Source organism: Stylophora pistillata, chromosome 2 (genome assembly GCF_964205215.1).
Source record: "Stylophora pistillata chromosome 2, jaStyPist1.2, whole genome shotgun sequence".
Taxonomy (NCBI): Eukaryota; Metazoa; Cnidaria; class Anthozoa; order Scleractinia; family Pocilloporidae; genus Stylophora; species Stylophora pistillata.
In genome coordinates, this window is record NC_142520.1 from 51,135,150 (window position 1) to 51,152,705 (window position 17,556).

The window sequence follows — 17,556 nt, forward strand, 5'->3', positions numbered from 1 at the left end:
GTACGAGAGTGGAGTTCTCAGAAGATCAAATCTGCGTCTTCCTTTCTGTCAGTGCTTTAATAGACAGATATGCCCTTAAGTCCGTCTCAGTGAAGAGCAGGTCACGATACTGGCGGCGTTCCTCAATCTAATTCGGTTCGTTCGCAGGTTATTGTTGATATAAATCACGGCAAGGAGGGTCACACATGAAAGGCAGTTCGACAACATGCAACTTTGGTGAAGTGAAAGGTGAGATGGGATGATTATGCAGCGGTGGGGAGGGGGTGAGGGCCGCTTTCATGGCTTTTTGGGGGGGGCTTTTCGGTTAAAGAAAGCATTTATGCTTATAATAATTTGTCGTAAAGAAAATTATAAAATATTTAAAAAACCCGAGATACGAATGAAACAGTAGTAGTGGTTCCGAATAGCAATAATAATATTAACCGAAAGGTCTCCAGCAGTGTCACGTTCTTCGCGGTCTCAATTTGTATATTTTGTTGACATTGCCTGTTGCACCGTATATTACATTTCGCAAAACATTGCGAAATGAAGGTCTTCAGGAAACGACCAAAAAGACTGAAGAGATAATTTACCTTGACTAAATTCTAAAAAAAAAAAAGCGTCGGCCAAAGAAATCGAAAGAAGTTTATCTTTTTTCCCAGCTTCAATCAATGATTTGCCGACTTTTCCTACTGTTTGTTTTACCCGTTGAAGTTTTGGACTTTGTTTTAGCCATTATAGATTGGTTTTCACAGTGACGTCGCGAATTTACATTTTCCGCGAACTTCAATGGACTTCCTTGTCACAACAGAGTCACTGCGACCGTGATTCGAAAGAAAGTTTTAAAGAATAAAACTTGTGCATCAGTAAGAAATTAAACACACGAGCTCTATTGTGAAATCATGATTTCTAACCAGAGTAGTTATGAATAATGTACAAAAGTAATCGCGTTCCTTGAACTTGTGATAAATGTAAACAATGTCCTTGCTCGTAAAAGTTCGTGCTCCGAATTACAATAAATTAACGAGGCAGTGAGTTGATGCGTCACTTTAACGCTGATATCTCAAAGTATCGCTACTGTAGTTTTGAATTAAAACAAATCAGTCAGCTGAGAAAAGGCATGAAGTTCTTTCCCACTTTTTCAAACGCAGGCCTAGCAGTCGTGTATTTGGAGGCATTTCTCTGCCTAGTAAGTGACTAATTTTTGTAGAGATTTTTGATACGTTTACGATGTAAACATCGGAAAAATTAGTCAGAACTAAATAAGCAGACAAATTGGGCGAGACAATTGAAAAGTATATGTCTAAAACACTTGACCAAATGTAAAATTTTGATACTAAAATTGAATAACTACGCTCAAATAACAATTTTTTGATGTAATTTTTATTGATCGCAGTTTAGCAGAGCTGTTGTAGTTTTTTGGTATGTTTGGAAATCTTGGTTCAGTTGCGTGGTAGTTTGCTCTTATTCCGGTTACCTCGACATTCGTGATGGCTACCTCCCACTATGAATTTGCAGGCTGTTTTGTCTTGAATTTTCTTCATGCTTTATTGATATCTCTGAGAACTGGGGTTTATCAGCCCTTAGAATATTTGTTTTTCTTGGCCTCAGAGTTTCCAGTTTTTAATAATTGTATATTTGATTCTCCGCTTTTCTTAGGTCTCTCCTTCGTGTTGTATCCGGTCAGCGCGTTTTACAGATCCCTGCAAGGAACAAGTAAGTTACGTGGATTCACAAAGACCGGCCATGAAAACTGGGTCGAACCCATAAACTCGTGGTTACTTTTAAAAAGACAACCTTTGCCATCATCAACTGATATTTTCGGGTCCCATGGGAAAAAATTACAGTTTTGTTTTATAAAATGAGTTAATAATGTTAGTTGACATGGTAAAGAAAGGCGAAACGAAAAACAAATTAGGACAAAACCTTGTTTGCCTTTTTAAAACATTTTTCCCAAAACTCTTGCCAGTAAACTTATACTCATTGTAACTAATCCAGTTTTCCAAGCTTACCCGCTCGATTCACGAAGTTGAAAGACCAATTTATCCAACATCTACAATCATATTTCGTTGATATTTTTTTAATTAATATAAGCTGCTCAATAACTTCTAAGTTAACGTATCAGTGTTCCTTCTTTACAGCAAAAAGTGATCTATCATCAAACCATGACTCCATCTTGGCTGGAGGCGCATGCGTCCTACATTGATAGCTCGCGTTCGCTGACTGCTGCACAGCTCACATTCAACGCAAGCTCTACCGTGAACTCCGCTCTCCTCAAGGTTCCCATGATTCCTGCTAGTGTGCTTAAAGATTCAACACCGCTGACTGTTGAGATCACGGTCGCACATGACGTAAGCATACCACAGTCGTCTGACAGCGATACTCGATATGGCGTATCAGACGGTATCAGAATGATCGGGTTTGAAACAAATGACAAGAATAATTATGGTAGCAATTCTCCATGCTACCGAATAGAAGGTGCTTCTGGTCCCACCTTACAGTCTATTCGTCACGGATCCGTTACACCGAAACCCTCCGACTCTTTCTATCCCGGCCAATTTGTCATTACCCTCAAGTTGGATGAACGCTGGGGATCATGCTACACTGCGCATGACGGAGGCTTCGTGACGACCGCTGGCTACAACAACCGACTGATGCCCAGTAAGGGACTCACTCTGGAGGTGTACAAAAATCACAAGGGTGAAAAGGTTGGAATCAGGTTTATCAAAGTCTCCATCATAGAAGATGATGCATAGAAGAAAAAGCTGTCATAAAGAATGACTCATCGAAATCAACAGATTGAGAGGAAGTCGAGAATTTTTTGCAGAAATTTAGATTAGAGTTGCAAAAATGACATGCTTTGAGTTTTCTTAAATTTTTTATTTTTTAAGTTTGCCAATTTAAAAGGGTCACTTGGTAAACTGCGGTTGGAAGAATGATAATTATGCATATGGGGAAAATTGTAAGGTGGTTTTGATTAATAAATTAAAATTGAAAAATGGTATTTTTTGCCCCATTTGAGTCTTTTCTTTTCTGAAGCCATATCATTTTTCCCTTGTCTCATATCAAAATTCTACTCTTGCGACCGCTTATTTTTTCTTTGACAGAAAAAAATGAACAAACAATCAAAACAAAACAAAAGAAATGAAAATGAGCTTAGAACCAATTGATCGCTCATGGTAAATTAAATATGATGACCATTTATAATGAAACATATTTGCATGAGATCGACCGAGTACGAGAGTGGAGTTCTCAGAAGATCAAATCTGCGTCTTCCTTTCTGTCATTGCTTTAATAGACAGATATGCCCTTAAGTCCGTCTCAGTTAAGAGCAGGTCACGATACTGGCGGCGTTCCTCAATCTAATTCGGTTCGTTCGCAGGTTATTGATGATATAAATCACGGCAAGGAGGGTCACACATGAAAGGCAGTTCGACAACATGCAACTTTGGTGAAGTGAAAGGTGAGATCGGATGATTATACAGCGGTGGGGAGGGGGGTGAGGGCCGCTTTTATGGCTTTTTTTTGGGGGGGGGGGCTTTTTGGTTAAAGAAAGCATTTATGCTTATAATAATTTGTCGTAAAGAAAATTATAAAATATTTAAAAAAACGCGAGATACGAATGAAACAGTAGTAGTGGTACCGAATAGCAATAAGTGATATAATCCGAAAGGTCTGCAGGAGAGTGTCGCGTTCTTCGCGGTCACAATTTGCATATTTTGTTGACATTGCCTGTTGCACCGTACTATGGGGCTATTACATTTCGCAAAACATTGCGAAATGAAGGTCTTTATAAAACGACCAAAAAGACTGGAGAGATAATTTACCTTGACTAAAATGTAAAAAAAAAAGCGTCGGCCAAAGAAATATCGAAAGAAGTTCATCTTTTTTCCCAGCTTCAATCAATGCTTTGCCGACTTTTCCTACTATTTGTTTTACCCGTTGAAGTTTTGGACTTTGTTTTATCCATCATAGATTCGTTTTCCCAGTAACGTCGCGAAATTACATTTTCCGCGGACTTCAATGGACTTCCTTGTCACAGCAGAATCACTGCGACCGTGATTCGAAAGAAAGTTTCAAAGAATAAAACTTGTGCATCAGTAAGAAATTAAACACACGAGCTCTATTGTGAAATCATGATTTCTAACCAGAGTAGTTATGACTAATGTAGAAAAGTAATCGCGTTCCTTGAACTTGAGAAGTTCGTGCTCCAAATTACATTAAATTAACGAAGCAGTGAGTTGATGCGTCACTTTAACGCTGATATCTCAAAGTATCGCTACTGTAGTTTTGAATTAAAACAAATCAGTCAGCTGAGAAAAGGCATGAAGTTCTTTCCCACTTTTTCAAACGCAGGCCTAGCAGTCGTATATTTGGAGGCATTTCTCTGCCTAGTAAGTGACTAATTTTTGTAGAGATTTTTGATACGTTTACGATGTAAACATCGGCCAAATTAGTCAGAACTAAATAAGCAGACAAATTGGGCGAGACAATTGAAAAGTATATGTCTACAACACTTGACCAAACGTAAAATTTTGATCCTAAAATTGAATAACTACGCTCAAATAACAATTTTTTTGATGTAATTTTTTATTGATCGCAGTTTAGCAGAGCTGTTGTAGTTTTTTGGTATGTTTGGAAATCTTGGTTCAGTTGCGTGGTAGTTTGCTCTTATTCCGGTTAACTCGACATTCGTGATGGCTACCTCCCACTATGAATTTGCAAGCTGTTTTGTCTTGAATTTTCTACATGCTTTATTGATATCTCTGAAAACTGAGGTTTATCAGCCCTTAGAATATTTGTTTTTCTTGGCCTCAGAGTTTCCAGTTTTTAATAATTGTATATTTAATTTTCCGCTTTTCTTAGGTCTCTCCTTCGTGTTGTTTCCGGTCAGCGCGTCCTACAGACCCCTGCAAGGAACAAGTAAGTTACGTGGATTCACAAAGACCGGCCAAGAAAACTGGGTCGAACCCATAAACTCGTGTTTACTTTTAAAAAGACGACCTTTGCCATCATCAACTGATATTTTTCGGGTCCCATGGCAAAAAATGACTGTTTTGTGTTATAAACTGAGTTAATAATGTTAGTTGACATGGTAAAGAAAGACGAAACGAAAAACAAATTACGACAAAAACCTTGTTTGCCTTTTTATAACATTTTTCCCAAAACTCTTCCCAGTAAACTTATACTCATTGTAACTAATCCAGTTTTCCAAGCTTACCGAGACGATTCACGAAGTTGAAAGACCAATTTATCCAACATCTACAATCATATTTGGTTGGTAATTTTTTAATTGATATAAGCTGCTCAATAACTTCTAAGTTAACGTTTCAATGTTCTTTCTTTGCAGCAAAAAGTGATCTATCATCAAACCATGACTCCATCTTGGCTGGAGGCGCATGCGTCCTACATTGATAGTTCGCGTTCGCTGACTGCTGCACAGCTCACATTCAACGCAGGCTCTACCGCGAACCCCGCCCTCCTCAAGGTTCCCATGATTCCTGCTAGTGTGCTTAAAGATTCAACACCGCTGACTGTTGAGATCACGGTCGCACATGACGTCAGCATACCACAGTCGTCTGACAGCGATATTCGATATGGCTTATCAGACGGTATCAGAATGATCGGGTTTGAAACAAATGACAAGAATAATTATGGTAGCAATTCTCCATGCTCTGGAATAGAAGGTGCTTCTGGTTCCACCTTACAGTCTATTCGTCGCAAATCCGTTACCCCGAAACCCTCCGACTCTTTCTATCCCGGCCAATTTGTCATTACCCTCAAGTTGGATGAACGCTGGGGATCATGCTACACTGCGCATGACGGAGGCTTCGTGACGACCGCTGGCTACAACAACCGACTGATGCCCAGTAAGGGACTCACTCTGGAGGTGTACAAACATGACAAGGTTGAAAAGGTTGGAATCAGGTTTATCAAAGTCTCCATCATAGAAGATGATGCATAGAAGAAAAAGCTGTCGTAAAGAATGAAATCGAAATCAACAGATTGAGAGAAAGTCGAGAGTTTTTTGCAGAAATGTAGCTTAGATTAGAGTTGCAAAAATGACATGCTTTGAGTTTTCTTTTCTTTTTTTCTTTTTTAAGTTTGACACTTTAAAAGGGTCACTTGGTAAACTGCGGTTGGAAGAATGATAATTATGCATATGGGGAAAATTGTAAGGTGGTTTCATTAATAAATTAAAATTGAAAAATGGTATCTTTTGCCCCATTTGAGTCTTTTCTTTTCTGAAGCCATATCATTTTTCCCTTTCCCATTTTTGCCATTCCCATTCCTGCTGGTGTGCTTAAAGATTCAACACCGCTGACTATTGAGATCACGGTCGCACATGACGTCAGCGTAGGACAGTCGGCTGACAACGATATTCGATATGGCGTATCAGACGGTATCAGAATGATCGGGTTTCAAGCAGATGACAAGAATAATTATGGTAGCAATTCTCCATGCTTTGGAATAGAAGGTGCTTCTGGTCCCAGCTTACAGTCTATTCGTTACGGATCCCATACACCGAAACCCTCCGACTCTTTCTACCCCGGTCAGTTTGTCATTACCCTCAAGTTGGATGAACGCTGGGGATCATGGTACACTGCGCATGACGGAGGCTTCGTGGCGACCGCTGGCTACAACAACCGAATGATGCTCGGTAAGGGACTCACTCTGGAGGTGTACAAAAGTAACAAGGAAGAAAAGGTTGGAATCAGGTTTATCAAAGTCTCCATAATAGAAGATGATGCGTAGAAGAAAAAGTTCTCTCAGAGAATGAAATCGAAATCAACAGATTGAGGGAAAGTTGAGAATTTTGTTTAGAAAGGTAGCCTTGATTAGAGTTGCAAAAATGATACGCTTAGAGCTTTCTTTTACTTTCCTTCTTTTTAAGTTTCACACTTTAAAAGGGTCACTTGCGACTGGAAAAGTAATAAAAAATGGGAAAAATGTATGGTAGCTTTGATCAATAAATAAAGCAGAATAAAAAGGAAGAATCTTTGTCCTGTTTGAGACTTAAAGCAAGCTTGCACTGGGCGCGCGCTCGTTCGATTTTGGACCCACTCCTATTATTTCAGACCAAATTAATATTGCACTCCATTCAGTTCAATTACCATGAAATTGAAAAATTACGGCGAGGAAGGTGACACATGAAAGGTACTTTGACAACATACAAACATGCCGCGAAAAAAAATAACGGACTGGTGATTTAATTGTAGTGAGGGGGGGTAAGGGTCACCAATCGAGGGGAGGGGGAAAGGGGATCAGTAGCATTTTAAAGTCACTTGGGGAGGTCCTTTTTTCAAAAAAAGAAAAAGAGAAAAAAATCTATTCAGGCTACAGTGGATTAAGGATATTGTGATTTACAAAGCTTGAAAAGTGTATCTGTCTCATATAACTCTTCATACCAATTCTTACGAAACAATATCTGTACAGATTTAGGGGGAAGGCCTTCCATCTGAAAGTAAACGAATAAGGATTTTTAACCGAATGTCCCCAAGTTGCATTTGATTTATTAATGCATCCCTCATAGATTGAACAAGGTTGGCGTGGTAACAAGCTGTAACGTGATACGAATCTCGTAGCCGGGCCATTTGTTTTCTTTAATTCTCCAGTGTTCATCATTTTTGTCAAATTAGGGGAAAATAAGTCAGGAAAAGCTCTCAAAAACCTCACACCGACACTATGTAGTCCCACTTGGTCACATTTTAATGTTAAGAAATTTTGATTAGAGTATAAATTGAAGGTCATTTTGGCAGACTCTTTGATAGCAAGTTAGTCTTTAAAGTTGTTGAATAATGAAGAACACGTTTATTATTCCTGTTAGAGAAACGTTTTGCACAAGTACACTGGCGGTACTGATTTGGTATTTAATAGTGACTTAGACATCTTTGGTTAAACCCGAACACGAAATTGACTTCTTCACCGCAAAACTCATGCGGTTACTTCTTTTAAGACATAGCAATAAAAATTCTTATTCGTGATCTATCATTTATGTACCACCACTCAGGCAAGTCTTGAAATCTTCTAGGCGACCTTTCATTACTGAACACACGACGAGTCCTATGTGATGGCCACCTTGAGAAACTTGATCCCAACCCTCTCATTTTTATCTGTCTTGTAAACCTCCAGAGTGAGCCCCTTGCTGACGTCCTTCTATCGGTTAATATAGCCAGCGGTCTTTGCAAAGCCATGGTGCTGCTCAGTATAACCCTAACCCCATCGCTGATCCAACTTGAACGTAAATAAGAATCGACCGGAGTAGTACGAGTACTTGTTGACCTTTGGGAACTTTCTGCTTTTGTATTTTATTTCCGTCTGTGTATCTTCAGATGTCCCTTCAATCCCGTAACAAAGAGACTGACTCGCGTACGTTCTAAAATATTATTAAAGGCTGATAGTTTCGAAAGAAACTGTTTGGAACTGCGTCGGTGGGAGTAACGAAATAATTTGGACATATCAACAAAGTTGAAGTGGTAAATTGGCCACCGTAACGAATACAAAAGCTGACGTTTCGAGCGTTAGCCCTTCGTCGGAACGAATAGAGGAATTGTGGGTTTTGTGTGCTTTTAAAGGCAGAGTATGGAGCTATCGTTGTAGTTGTAGTTCCTAAGAAATGCCAGCGGAAGTGGTAATGGTAACCGTAAATGATAGAGCCTTAAAGATGAACCATGAGTTTTGCAACACGTCGCAGTCTTGACACGGATGGCAAAGCTGCTCCTGAAAGAAGATAGAAGCTGCCATCATTGGTGAACTGGCTTTACGACAGTTACTCTTTTATATCAATATCATATATATTGTTTAAGTGTATTTGATGTGAATTCTAAGTAACTTCCCACAGCTGATAACAATGTCTATTCTGACTACCTGTTTGCTGAGTAATGTAGTAATATTGCCAAAAGAAGTTACATGTCAATCAGTTTTGACAATGAGAATTTGTAGGACAATCAAGAGCTGTTTTAGTTTGTCATCATTTCCTATACTCTCATGACCCTAAGCTTTCAATTCAGCAGTGATACTGCAAGGAAAAATTAGATGCTGGTAGTCCCAAGCTATGAACTTTTACCTTGTAAATTTGAGCAGTGAGTGCACTGTGGATAAAATCTTTGCAGTTGTCCTTCTCTAACCAACTTATTTGGGGTATATGATCCCCAACATAAGACGTCCACCATCGCCTTCCACAAGAATAACAGCCATGTTTCTTTCCTACACAAAACATATTGATAAAGTGCTGCAAATATGGTGGTTATGTCGACCCGCTAACTGGGGATAAATGCTCAGTGCTAGCAATTTCCAAATGAACAGGACTTTCCCAGTACGCGTAAACGAATACTGTTCACAGCAAGACTCACCTAATAAACGAAGACTCTTTTTAACAGCAGCAGATGCAGATGCATAATCTTGCCATTTGGCTGGAATGTATTTTCTAGCAAATGCTCCTGGATGAGTCAAGCTGCTTGACAACACTGATCGAAACCGTCCTCCCAAGATTTTGAACACGACTACACTCCCAAATCCAAAAAGTTGAACACACCTCGGGACGCACTAAATTCGCTAACGAATATTTTTTTAGGAGTACACGCATTAAGTTTGTTTGGTAAGATTTTGTGCCATTCATTTTCCTCGATCAATACAGAGCTCGAGAGAAACACCAGTGAAGCACAACTGCCTGATATGAATAACGAAATACAGCCACACACAGGAGCGATTAAAAGATTGGAGGTCATTCATAAAGGACGAAATATCCCGTTTGTAAACCTCCTAGAAAAAACAGAAACATCATTCCAGCAACTGCACTAGAAGAAATACATCTGATAAATATATACTTATAGATTTCTTCTCAGTTGAAGAGACACGATACCAAATTTCATCTCTAAGAACGCGGCACTTTTCAAGAACTTCTGCACAAATTCAACCGCCATTTTGTCTTGGTTTTACTACCCAGACCCCTGCAGATGCTTGGCTTCGTTATCTCAGATTGTAAACCGAGGTCACTGCAATATTCAAAAGAACGTTTCATGAAATGAAAGCTGCGCATCAATAAGAAACACACCAGCTTTGTTCTGAGATCATGATTTCTTAGGAGAGAAAATACGTCTTAGGAAGAAATTCATTGCGCTATCTAATTAATGCTCACTTAAGATAAATGTAAACAATGTCCATGCTCGTAAAAGTTCATGTTCCAAATTGCAATAATTAAGTTACGAGGCAGTGAGCTGATGCGTCATTTTAATTCTGGATTATGTTTACAGGGATAGTGTCAGTCGACACTATGTCGGCCGATATGTCGGCCGAGTAGCGGCCGACAGTCGGCCGACACATCGGTCGAATGTCGGCCGAGTGCCGGTAGAGCATCGGTCCAGTATCGGTCGATATGTCAGCCGATACTCGACCGACACTTGAGCGATATTCGACCGATATGTCAGTCGAGTGTCGACCGCTACTCGGCCGACATATCGGCCGAGTGACGGCCGATACTGTCGATGATCTACCGGTAAACTATCGGTGAACTATCGAGGACTATCGGTCGACTATCGGTGAACTGTCGGCGAGGTAATCTGTTCTAGCAAGCCTATAATTCCCCCAATTATAAAACTTGATGAAACTCGCCGTTCTCTTTTATATCGAAGCTCAAAAGTGAGATATCGTTGGGCAATTAACGACCGACATATCGAGCGAGATTCAACCGACATTTGGTCGGCCGAGTATCGATCGAGTAGCAGTAAGGTATCGGCAGATTATCGGTAAAGTATCGATAACGTATCGGCCGAGTGTCGACGAGACTATGCAGCCGACCATTTAACTCTTCAGGGTGGGGGTGGGTGATTTTGAAAAAAAATTTCCTGCAAGCGCTTGTTGGAAGAAAAAAATTGCATGCAGGCCGAATATAACAGAAAGAAAAAGCATTTAGAACGGAATAAATATCCTACACAGCAGATTGCTAGAAAAAAAAATTATTGATGACCATAAATCACCCATCCCCCCCCTCTCAAAAGTTAAATGGTCGGCCCCAAAATCGTCCAAAGTATCGGCTGATAACTCGACCGACACTCGATCGATACGTCGACCGTGTGTCGGCCGAGTAGCGGTCGACATGTCGACCGATATAGCGACCGATTATGTCGACCGACACTACCTACAGTAAAAAAGGTCCTTAACTCTTATATCAAAAGCATCGCTACTGTTGAAGCTTTACAAATCATTTGGCTCAGAAAAGGCATGAAGTTCTTTCCCACTTTTTCAAACACAGGTCTGGCAGTCGTATATTTGGTGGTATTTCCCTGTCTAGTAAGTAATTTCACAAGTATTTGAATGACAAGTATTTAATCGTAAATTTGCGTTTGAACTTGCGGTTGGGAATTATCCTTCTGCGAAAAATGGCCAGACCGCTAACATCTTGATTTGGTGAACAGGATTTGAGCGCAATGCTTGACGAGTTCGCTGGAAATTACTTGAAATGTATCCGAGTCTCTTGGCCGAGACGAAACGCCGCATCATACCAGCCACCAGATTTTTATTTCACAAGTATTCGACATTTGAAGTATTTTCCATTGTCTAGAAGTAAATAATTTATCCTTTTAAAAAAATAACATAACCTTATTTTTTGATTAAAAAAGTAGTTTAACAGAGCTGTTGTAATTTTTTGGTTTGTTTGGAACTAGTGGTTCAGTTGCGTGGTATTTTCACATATTCCGATTAATTCGACATTCGTGATGGCTTTTTTCCATGATTATGAATTTCCAAGCTGTTTTTGATGTCTTGAATTTTCAGCATACTTTATCAATATCTCTAAAAATTGAGGGTTATCAGCCCTTAAAAATAATTTTTTTTCTTGGCTGGGCGAATACAGACTCTTCAGTTTCTAATAATTGTACATTTAATATTCCGCTTTTCTTAGGTCACTCCTTCATGTTGTTTCCAGTCGGCGTGTTCAACAGACACAGGCCCCTGCAAGGCACAAGTAAGTCACGTAGATTCTCAAAGACCAGCAAGGGAAACTGAGTCGAGTTCACAAACTCGAGGCTATTTTTAGAAAGGGTAAATTGGCCACCGTTACGATTATGAAAGCTGACGTTTCGAGCGTAAGCCCTTCGTCAGAGCGAATAGAGGAATTGTGGGCTGTGTGTGCTTTAAAGGCAGAAAATGGAGCTTCAACAAATGGCAATCTGTGGTCTTTCCTTACACTTAGGTAGCACGGAAAGCCGTAAAACTCTAGAACAAAACTTCATCTTTCAAACGGGCAGTCTAAATCCCACAGTTATCAACGAACGCTTTTCATTCAACTAATTTATTCGTGTTTTTCTCGTTGCCATGTTCCCATCAATCATGTAGCTCCATTTCCTGCCTTTCAAAGCACACACAATCCACAATTCCTCTATTCGCTCCGACGAAGGGCTAACGCTCGAAACGTCAGCTTTTATAATCGTAACGGTGGCCAATTTACCATTTCAACTTTGTTGATATATTCAAATTACTTCGTTACCCCCACCGACGCAGCCCCAAACAGTTTCTTTAGAAACTATCAGCCTCTATTTATTTTTAGAAAGACAACCATAGCAATTATCAACTGATATTTAGTGAGTGCCACGGCACAAAATGACAGTTTGGTTTTATTAACTGATTTAATGATGTTAATTGGCCGCCTTTCGTCAGAGCGCACTTAAATTCGTTCTTGTTGGAAACTAACACGATAAAGAAAGACGAAACGAAAAACAAATGAAGACAAAAACCTTATTTGCCTTTTTGTAACAGTTTTCTCATAACTCCAACCAGTAAGCTTCTACTCAAAGTAACTGGTCCAGTTTTCCAAGCTTACCGAAAAAATTAAAGAATTCGAAGTTAAAAGACCAAGTTATACAACAACCACAATCATATTGCATTGATAATTTTTTTAGTTTATATAAGCTGCTCAATAACTTCAAATTTAACGTGTCGATGTTCCTTCTCTGCAGCAAAAAGTTATCTATCATCAAACCATGACTCCATCTTGGCTGGAGGCGCATGCGTCCTACATTGACAGCTCGCGTTCGCTGACTGCTGCACAGCTCACATTCAACGCAGGCTCTATCACGAATCCCGCTCTCCTTAAGGTTCCCATGATTCCTGCAGGTGTGCTTAAAGATTCAACACCGCTGACTGTTGAGATAACAGTCGCACATGACATCAGCCGACGGTCGACTGACAGCGATATTCGATATGGCGTTTCAGACGGAATCAGAATGATCGGGTTTGAAACATGTGACATAGGTAATTATATTGACAGTTCTCCATGCTACGGAATAGAAGGTGCTTCTGGTCCCACCTTAAAGTCTATTCGTCACGAATCCGTTACACCGAAACCCTCCGACTCTTTCTATCCCGGCCAATTTGTCATCACCCTCAAGTTGGATGAACGCTGGGGATCATGCTACACTGCGCATGACGGAGGCTTCGTGAGGACCGCTGGCTACAACAACCGACTAATGCCCAGTAATGGACTCACTCTAGAGGTGTACAAAGCTGACAAGGGTGAACAAGTTGGAGTCAGATTCATCAAAGTCTCCATCATAGATGATGATGCATAGAAGAAAAAGCTTTCACAAAGAATGAAATCAAAATCAACAGATTTACAGAAAGTCGAGCATCTTTTAGAAATGTAGCTTAGAGTACAATTGCAAAAATGACATGCTTTAAGTTTTCTTTTATTTTGCTTTATCAAGTTTAACACTTGAAATGCCACTTGGCAAACTGCGGTTTTAAGAATAATAATGATGGGGAAAATTGTGAGATAGCTTTGATCAATAAATTATAATTGAAAAATAGTATCTTTTGCCCTATATGGGTCTTCTTTTCTGAAGCCCTATCATTTTTCCCTTGTCTCGTATCAAAATTCCACTTTCACGACTTTTTTCTCTTTTAAAAAAAAAAAGAACAAAACAAACGAAATGAAAATGATCAAAACCAATTGATTGCTCATGGTAAATTAAATATAAGGTCCATTTATAGTGAAACATATTTGCAAGAGATCGACCGAGTGCAAGAGTAGAGTTTTCAGAAGATCAAATCTGCGCCTTCCTTTCTGTCAGTGCTTTAACTCAAACAGATCCGCCAAAAAAAACGCAGCAATTGTCCATATTTAGTTTTTAATTAATATCTGAACAAATATTTACAGCAATAACACCTACAATATCAGGGTTTTTATTAGAAGCCGGGCCGCGGTACCGGCCACCTTCTACTTAATAGGAAACACACCAGCTTTACCGTGAGATCATGATTTCTTAGGAGGGCAAATACGTCATAGGAAGAAAATTCATTGTCCTATTTAATTAATGGTCACTTGAGATAAGTGTAAGCAAACACCATGCTCGTAAAAGTGCATGTTCCAAATGAGCAGTGAGCTGATGCGTCATTTTAATTTTGGATCATGTTTACTGTGATAGTGTCAGTCGACACAATGTCGGCCGATATGTCGGCCGAGTAGCGGCCGACACTCGGCCGACATGTCAGTCGAATATCGGCCGACTGCCGGTCGAGTATCGGTCCAGTATCGGTCGATATATCAGCCGATACTCGACCGACACTTGGCCGATATTTGACCGATCTATCTAACGATTATGTCGACCGTCGACACTACCTACAGTAAAAAAGGTCCTTACTCTTATATCTAAGATATCGCTGCAATTGAAGTTTTACAAATCATTCAGCTGAGGAAAGGCATGACGTTCTTTCCCACTTCTTCAACAACAGACCTGGGAGTCGTATACTTGGTGGTATTTCTCTGCCCAGTAAGTAATTTCACAAGTATTTGACAATTCAGTCTTTATCGTAAATTTGCGTTTGAACTTGCGGTTGGGAGGAATCCTTTTGCGAAAGAGGGCCAGAATGCTATCTTGATTTGGCGAACGGGACGTTGAGCGCGATGCTTTACGAGTTCGCTGGAAATTATTTGAAATGTATCGTCTGAGTCTCTTGGCCACCACATTTTTATTTCACAAGTATTCGACATTTCAAGTATTTTCCATTGTCTGGAAGTAAATAATTAATTTACCTTTTCAAAAGAAATAATATAACCTTATTTTTTATTTAGAAAAAGTAGTTTAGCAGAGCTGTTGTAATTTTTCGGTTTGTTTGGAACTACTGGTTCCGTTGAGTTTTCACATATTCCGGTTTATTCGACGTTCGAGATGGGTTCTTTCGTTATGAATTTCCAAGCTGTTTTTGATGTCTTGAATTTTCAGCATACTTTATCAATATCTCTAAAAACTGAGGGTTATCAGCCCTTAGAATAATTTTTTTTCTTGGCTGGGCGAATATAGACTCAGAGATTTCAGTTTCTAATAATTGTACATTTAATTTTCCGCTTTTCTTAGGTCACTCTTCCATGTTGTTTCCAATCAGCGTGTTCAACAGACCCCCGCATGTCACAAGTAAGTCACGTGAACTCTCAAAGACCAGCGAGGGAAGCCGAGTCGAGTTCACAAAATGGAGGCTAATTTTAGATAGACAACCTTTGCCATTATGGACTGATATCTTTCGAGTGCCACGGCACAAAATGACAGTTTGGTTTAATTAACTGAGTTTACATTGTTAGTTGGCCGCCCTTCGTTGGAGCGAACCTGAGTTAAATTCGTTCTTGTTGGAAACTAACACGGTAAAGAAAGGCGAAACGAAAAATAAATGAAGACAAAAACCTTGTGTGCCTCTTTTTATAACATTTTCCCCAAAACTCCTACCAGTAAGCTTCTACTCAATGTAACTGGTCCAGTTCCAAGCTTACCTAAACGATTAACGAGGTTGAAAGACCAATTTATGCAACATCTACATTAATAATTCATTGCTTATTTTTTGAATTTGCATAAGCTGCTCAGTAACTTCTAAGTTAACGCGTCAATGTTCCTTCTTTGCAGCAAAAAGTGATCTATCATCAAACCATGACTCCATCTTGGCTGGAGGCGCATGCGTCCTACATTGATAGCTCGCGTTCGCTGACTGCTGCACAGCTCACATTCAGCGCAGGCTCTACCGCGAACCCCGCCCTCCTCAAGGTTCCCATGATTCCTGCTAGTGTGCTTAAAGATTCAACACCGCTGACTGTTGAGATCACGGTCGCACATGATGTCAGCCTACAGAACCATGTGGATAGCGATATTCGATATGGCGTTTCAGACGGTATCAGAATGATCGGGTTTGAAACATGTGACAAAGGTAATTATATTAGCAATTCTCCATGCTACGGAATAGAAGGTGCTTCTGGTCCCACCTTACAGTCTATTCGTTGGGGATCGGTTACACCAAAACCCACCGACTCTTTCTACCCCGGGCAATTTGTCATCACCCTCAAGTTGGATGAACGCTGGGGATCATGCTACACTGCGCATGACGGAGGCTTCGTGAGGACCGCTGCCTACAACAACCGACTAATGCCCAGTAATGGACTCACTCTAGAGGTGTACAAAGCTGACAAGGGTGAACAAGTTGGAATCAGATTTATCAAAGTCTCCATCATAGATGATGATGCATAGAAGAAAAAGCTTTCACAAAGAATGAAATCAAAATCAACAGATTTACAGAAAGTCGAGCATCTTTTAGAAATGTAGCTTAGAGTACAATTGCAAAAATGACATGCTTTGGTTTTTCTTTGATTTTCCTTTTTTTAAATTTCATTCTTTAAAAGGGTCACACGGTAAACTGCGGCTGGAAAAGTAATAAAAAGATGGAGAAATTGTTAGGTAACTTTGATCAATAAATGAAGGCAGAATAAATAAGAATTATCTTTTGTTTGAGACTTAAAGCAAGCTTGCGTTGCGCGCTCGTTTGATTTTGAATCCGCTCGTTTGATTTTAGACCAAATTACACTTCACTCAGTTCGATTACCGTTAAAAATCATGGTAAGGAAGGGGAAACATGAAAGACACTTTGACAACATGCAAATATACCGCGGCAAAATAGATCGGTGATTTAACAGTAGTGAGGGGGGATGAGGACCACTATGATCGAGGGGAGGGGGAGAAGGGGGTGAGTAGCATTTCAACTTCACTTGGGGAGATCCTTTTTTTCCAAATAAAAAAAAAAAGAGAGAAAAAAAAATGCTATTACAGCAATGGATTAGGGATATGGTGATTTACATTGCTGGAAAGGTGTATCTGTTTCTAATAACTCATTATACCGTTCATTAGTATAATTTCATAGCTGAGCAAAGAGTTTCCAGCAATCTGTTTGGTCGAGCGGTTCCTTGTGTGACGCTATATAAACCGCTCCACGCGGTTTATATAAAATGTTAAAATAAAATGTTAATGAATGTTACTAAAATGTTATGATTTTAGAAATTCTCTGTTGTTCAGATCTGAAATTATACTAAAACAATTATTCGCCTCAGGTTCGGTGAATATTGTCGAATAATCCCCTCGACTTCGTCTCGGGGATTATTCGACGATATTCACCTCGCCTTCGGCGAATAATTGTTAATTACAAAGCGATGTCTGTACAAATGTAAGCGGAGGGCCTTCTATCTGAATGTGAACGAACAACGATCTTTTAACCGAATGTCCCTAGTTGGATTTGTTAATGTATCCTCATAGATTGAACAAGGTTGCCGTG

The 17,556-nt window shown here is 39.7% G+C and overlaps 5 protein-coding genes and 1 pseudogene across 8 annotated transcripts in view; 5 read left to right on the forward strand and 1 right to left on the reverse strand.

Moving 5' to 3' along the window:
- Nucleotides 1–13,781, forward strand: part of LOC148740179 (uncharacterized) — a 31,844-nt gene extending 18,063 nt beyond the window's left edge. Inside the window, exons 1-3 of one of the 2 annotated variants that reach the window (XM_088748370.1) lie at nucleotides 11,063–11,268; nucleotides 11,879–11,941; nucleotides 12,933–13,781. In XM_088748370.1, the coding sequence (XP_088604496.1) occupies nucleotides 11,200–11,268; nucleotides 11,879–11,941; nucleotides 12,933–13,544 (744 nt within the window). In that variant the 5' untranslated portion in view covers nucleotides 11,063–11,199 and the 3' untranslated portion in view covers nucleotides 13,545–13,781. Of the gene's footprint in view, nucleotides 1–11,062; nucleotides 11,269–11,878; nucleotides 11,942–12,932 lie in introns of those variants that run through there. The other variant, XM_088748368.1, reaches the window with a different exon arrangement.
- Nucleotides 96–2,983, forward strand: LOC148740184 (uncharacterized). 2 transcript variants are annotated; one of them, XM_088751066.1, is made up of 3 exons: nucleotides 96–228; nucleotides 1,639–1,695; nucleotides 2,121–2,983. In XM_088751066.1, the coding sequence occupies exon 3, from the start codon at nucleotides 2,145–2,147 to the stop codon at nucleotides 2,733–2,735; it is 591 nt and encodes a 196-aa protein (XP_088607192.1). In that variant the 5' UTR covers nucleotides 96–228; nucleotides 1,639–1,695; nucleotides 2,121–2,144; the 3' UTR covers nucleotides 2,736–2,983. The 2 variants fall into 2 exon arrangements, with proteins under 2 accessions (XP_088607192.1, XP_088607191.1); XM_088751065.1 differs by lacking the exon at nucleotides 96–228 and adding an exon at nucleotides 1,021–1,168.
- LOC111328636 (uncharacterized) lies at nucleotides 4,266–6,195 on the forward strand. Its single transcript, XM_088750377.1, has 3 exons — nucleotides 4,266–4,373; nucleotides 4,846–4,902; nucleotides 5,330–6,195. The coding sequence occupies exons 1-3, from the start codon at nucleotides 4,305–4,307 to the stop codon at nucleotides 5,942–5,944; spliced, it is 741 nt and encodes a 246-aa protein (XP_088606503.1). The 5' UTR covers nucleotides 4,266–4,304; the 3' UTR covers nucleotides 5,945–6,195.
- LOC148740185 (uncharacterized) lies at nucleotides 6,328–6,968 on the forward strand. Its single transcript, XM_088750378.1, has one exon. It carries the CDS (start codon nucleotides 6,391–6,393, stop codon nucleotides 6,733–6,735), a length of 345 nt encoding a protein of 114 aa, XP_088606504.1. The 5' UTR covers nucleotides 6,328–6,390; the 3' UTR covers nucleotides 6,736–6,968.
- Nucleotides 7,683–10,143, reverse strand: LOC148740186 (uncharacterized; annotated as a pseudogene). Its single transcript, XR_015996752.1, has 4 exons — nucleotides 10,118–10,143; nucleotides 9,333–9,741; nucleotides 9,047–9,186; nucleotides 7,683–8,700 (listed from the first exon to the last, which is right to left on the reverse strand). The product of XR_015996752.1 is annotated as an uncharacterized LOC148740186 (transcript).
- A 795-nt stretch (nucleotides 13,782–14,576) lies between the features above and the next one.
- Nucleotides 14,577–16,727, forward strand: LOC148740187 (uncharacterized). The gene is made up of 3 exons (XM_088748381.1): nucleotides 14,577–14,744; nucleotides 15,330–15,386; nucleotides 15,867–16,727. Exons 1-3 carry the CDS (start codon nucleotides 14,676–14,678, stop codon nucleotides 16,479–16,481), a joined length of 741 nt encoding a protein of 246 aa, XP_088604507.1. The 5' UTR covers nucleotides 14,577–14,675; the 3' UTR covers nucleotides 16,482–16,727.
- Nucleotides 16,728–17,556: the final 829 nt, after the last annotated feature.

What these genes read in the sequence shown, in the direction of transcription:
- LOC148740184 (XM_088751065.1), top strand. Translation starts at nt 1,100, where the DNA reads ATGAAGTTCTTTCCCACTTTTTCAAACGCAGGCCTAGCAGTCGTGTAT. An exon ending in TGGAGGCATTTCTCTGCCTA is followed by an intron (nt 1,169 to 1,638) that starts GTAAGTGACTAA and finishes CGCTTTTCTTAG; the next exon opens with GTCTCTCCTTCGTGTTGTAT. An exon ending in CAGATCCCTGCAAGGAACAA is followed by an intron (nt 1,696 to 2,120) that starts GTAAGTTACGTG and finishes CCTTCTTTACAG; the next exon opens with CAAAAAGTGATCTATCATCA.
- LOC111328636 (XM_088750377.1), top strand. Translation starts at nt 4,305, where the DNA reads ATGAAGTTCTTTCCCACTTTTTCAAACGCAGGCCTAGCAGTCGTATAT. An exon ending in TGGAGGCATTTCTCTGCCTA is followed by an intron (nt 4,374 to 4,845) that starts GTAAGTGACTAA and finishes CGCTTTTCTTAG; the next exon opens with GTCTCTCCTTCGTGTTGTTT. An exon ending in CAGACCCCTGCAAGGAACAA is followed by an intron (nt 4,903 to 5,329) that starts GTAAGTTACGTG and finishes CTTTCTTTGCAG; the next exon opens with CAAAAAGTGATCTATCATCA.
- LOC148740185 (XM_088750378.1), top strand. Translation starts at nt 6,391, where the DNA reads ATGATCGGGTTTCAAGCAGATGACAAGAATAATTATGGTAGCAATTCT.
- LOC148740187 (XM_088748381.1), top strand. Translation starts at nt 14,676, where the DNA reads ATGACGTTCTTTCCCACTTCTTCAACAACAGACCTGGGAGTCGTATAC. An exon ending in TGGTGGTATTTCTCTGCCCA is followed by an intron (nt 14,745 to 15,329) that starts GTAAGTAATTTC and finishes CGCTTTTCTTAG; the next exon opens with GTCACTCTTCCATGTTGTTT. An exon ending in CAGACCCCCGCATGTCACAA is followed by an intron (nt 15,387 to 15,866) that starts GTAAGTCACGTG and finishes CCTTCTTTGCAG; the next exon opens with CAAAAAGTGATCTATCATCA.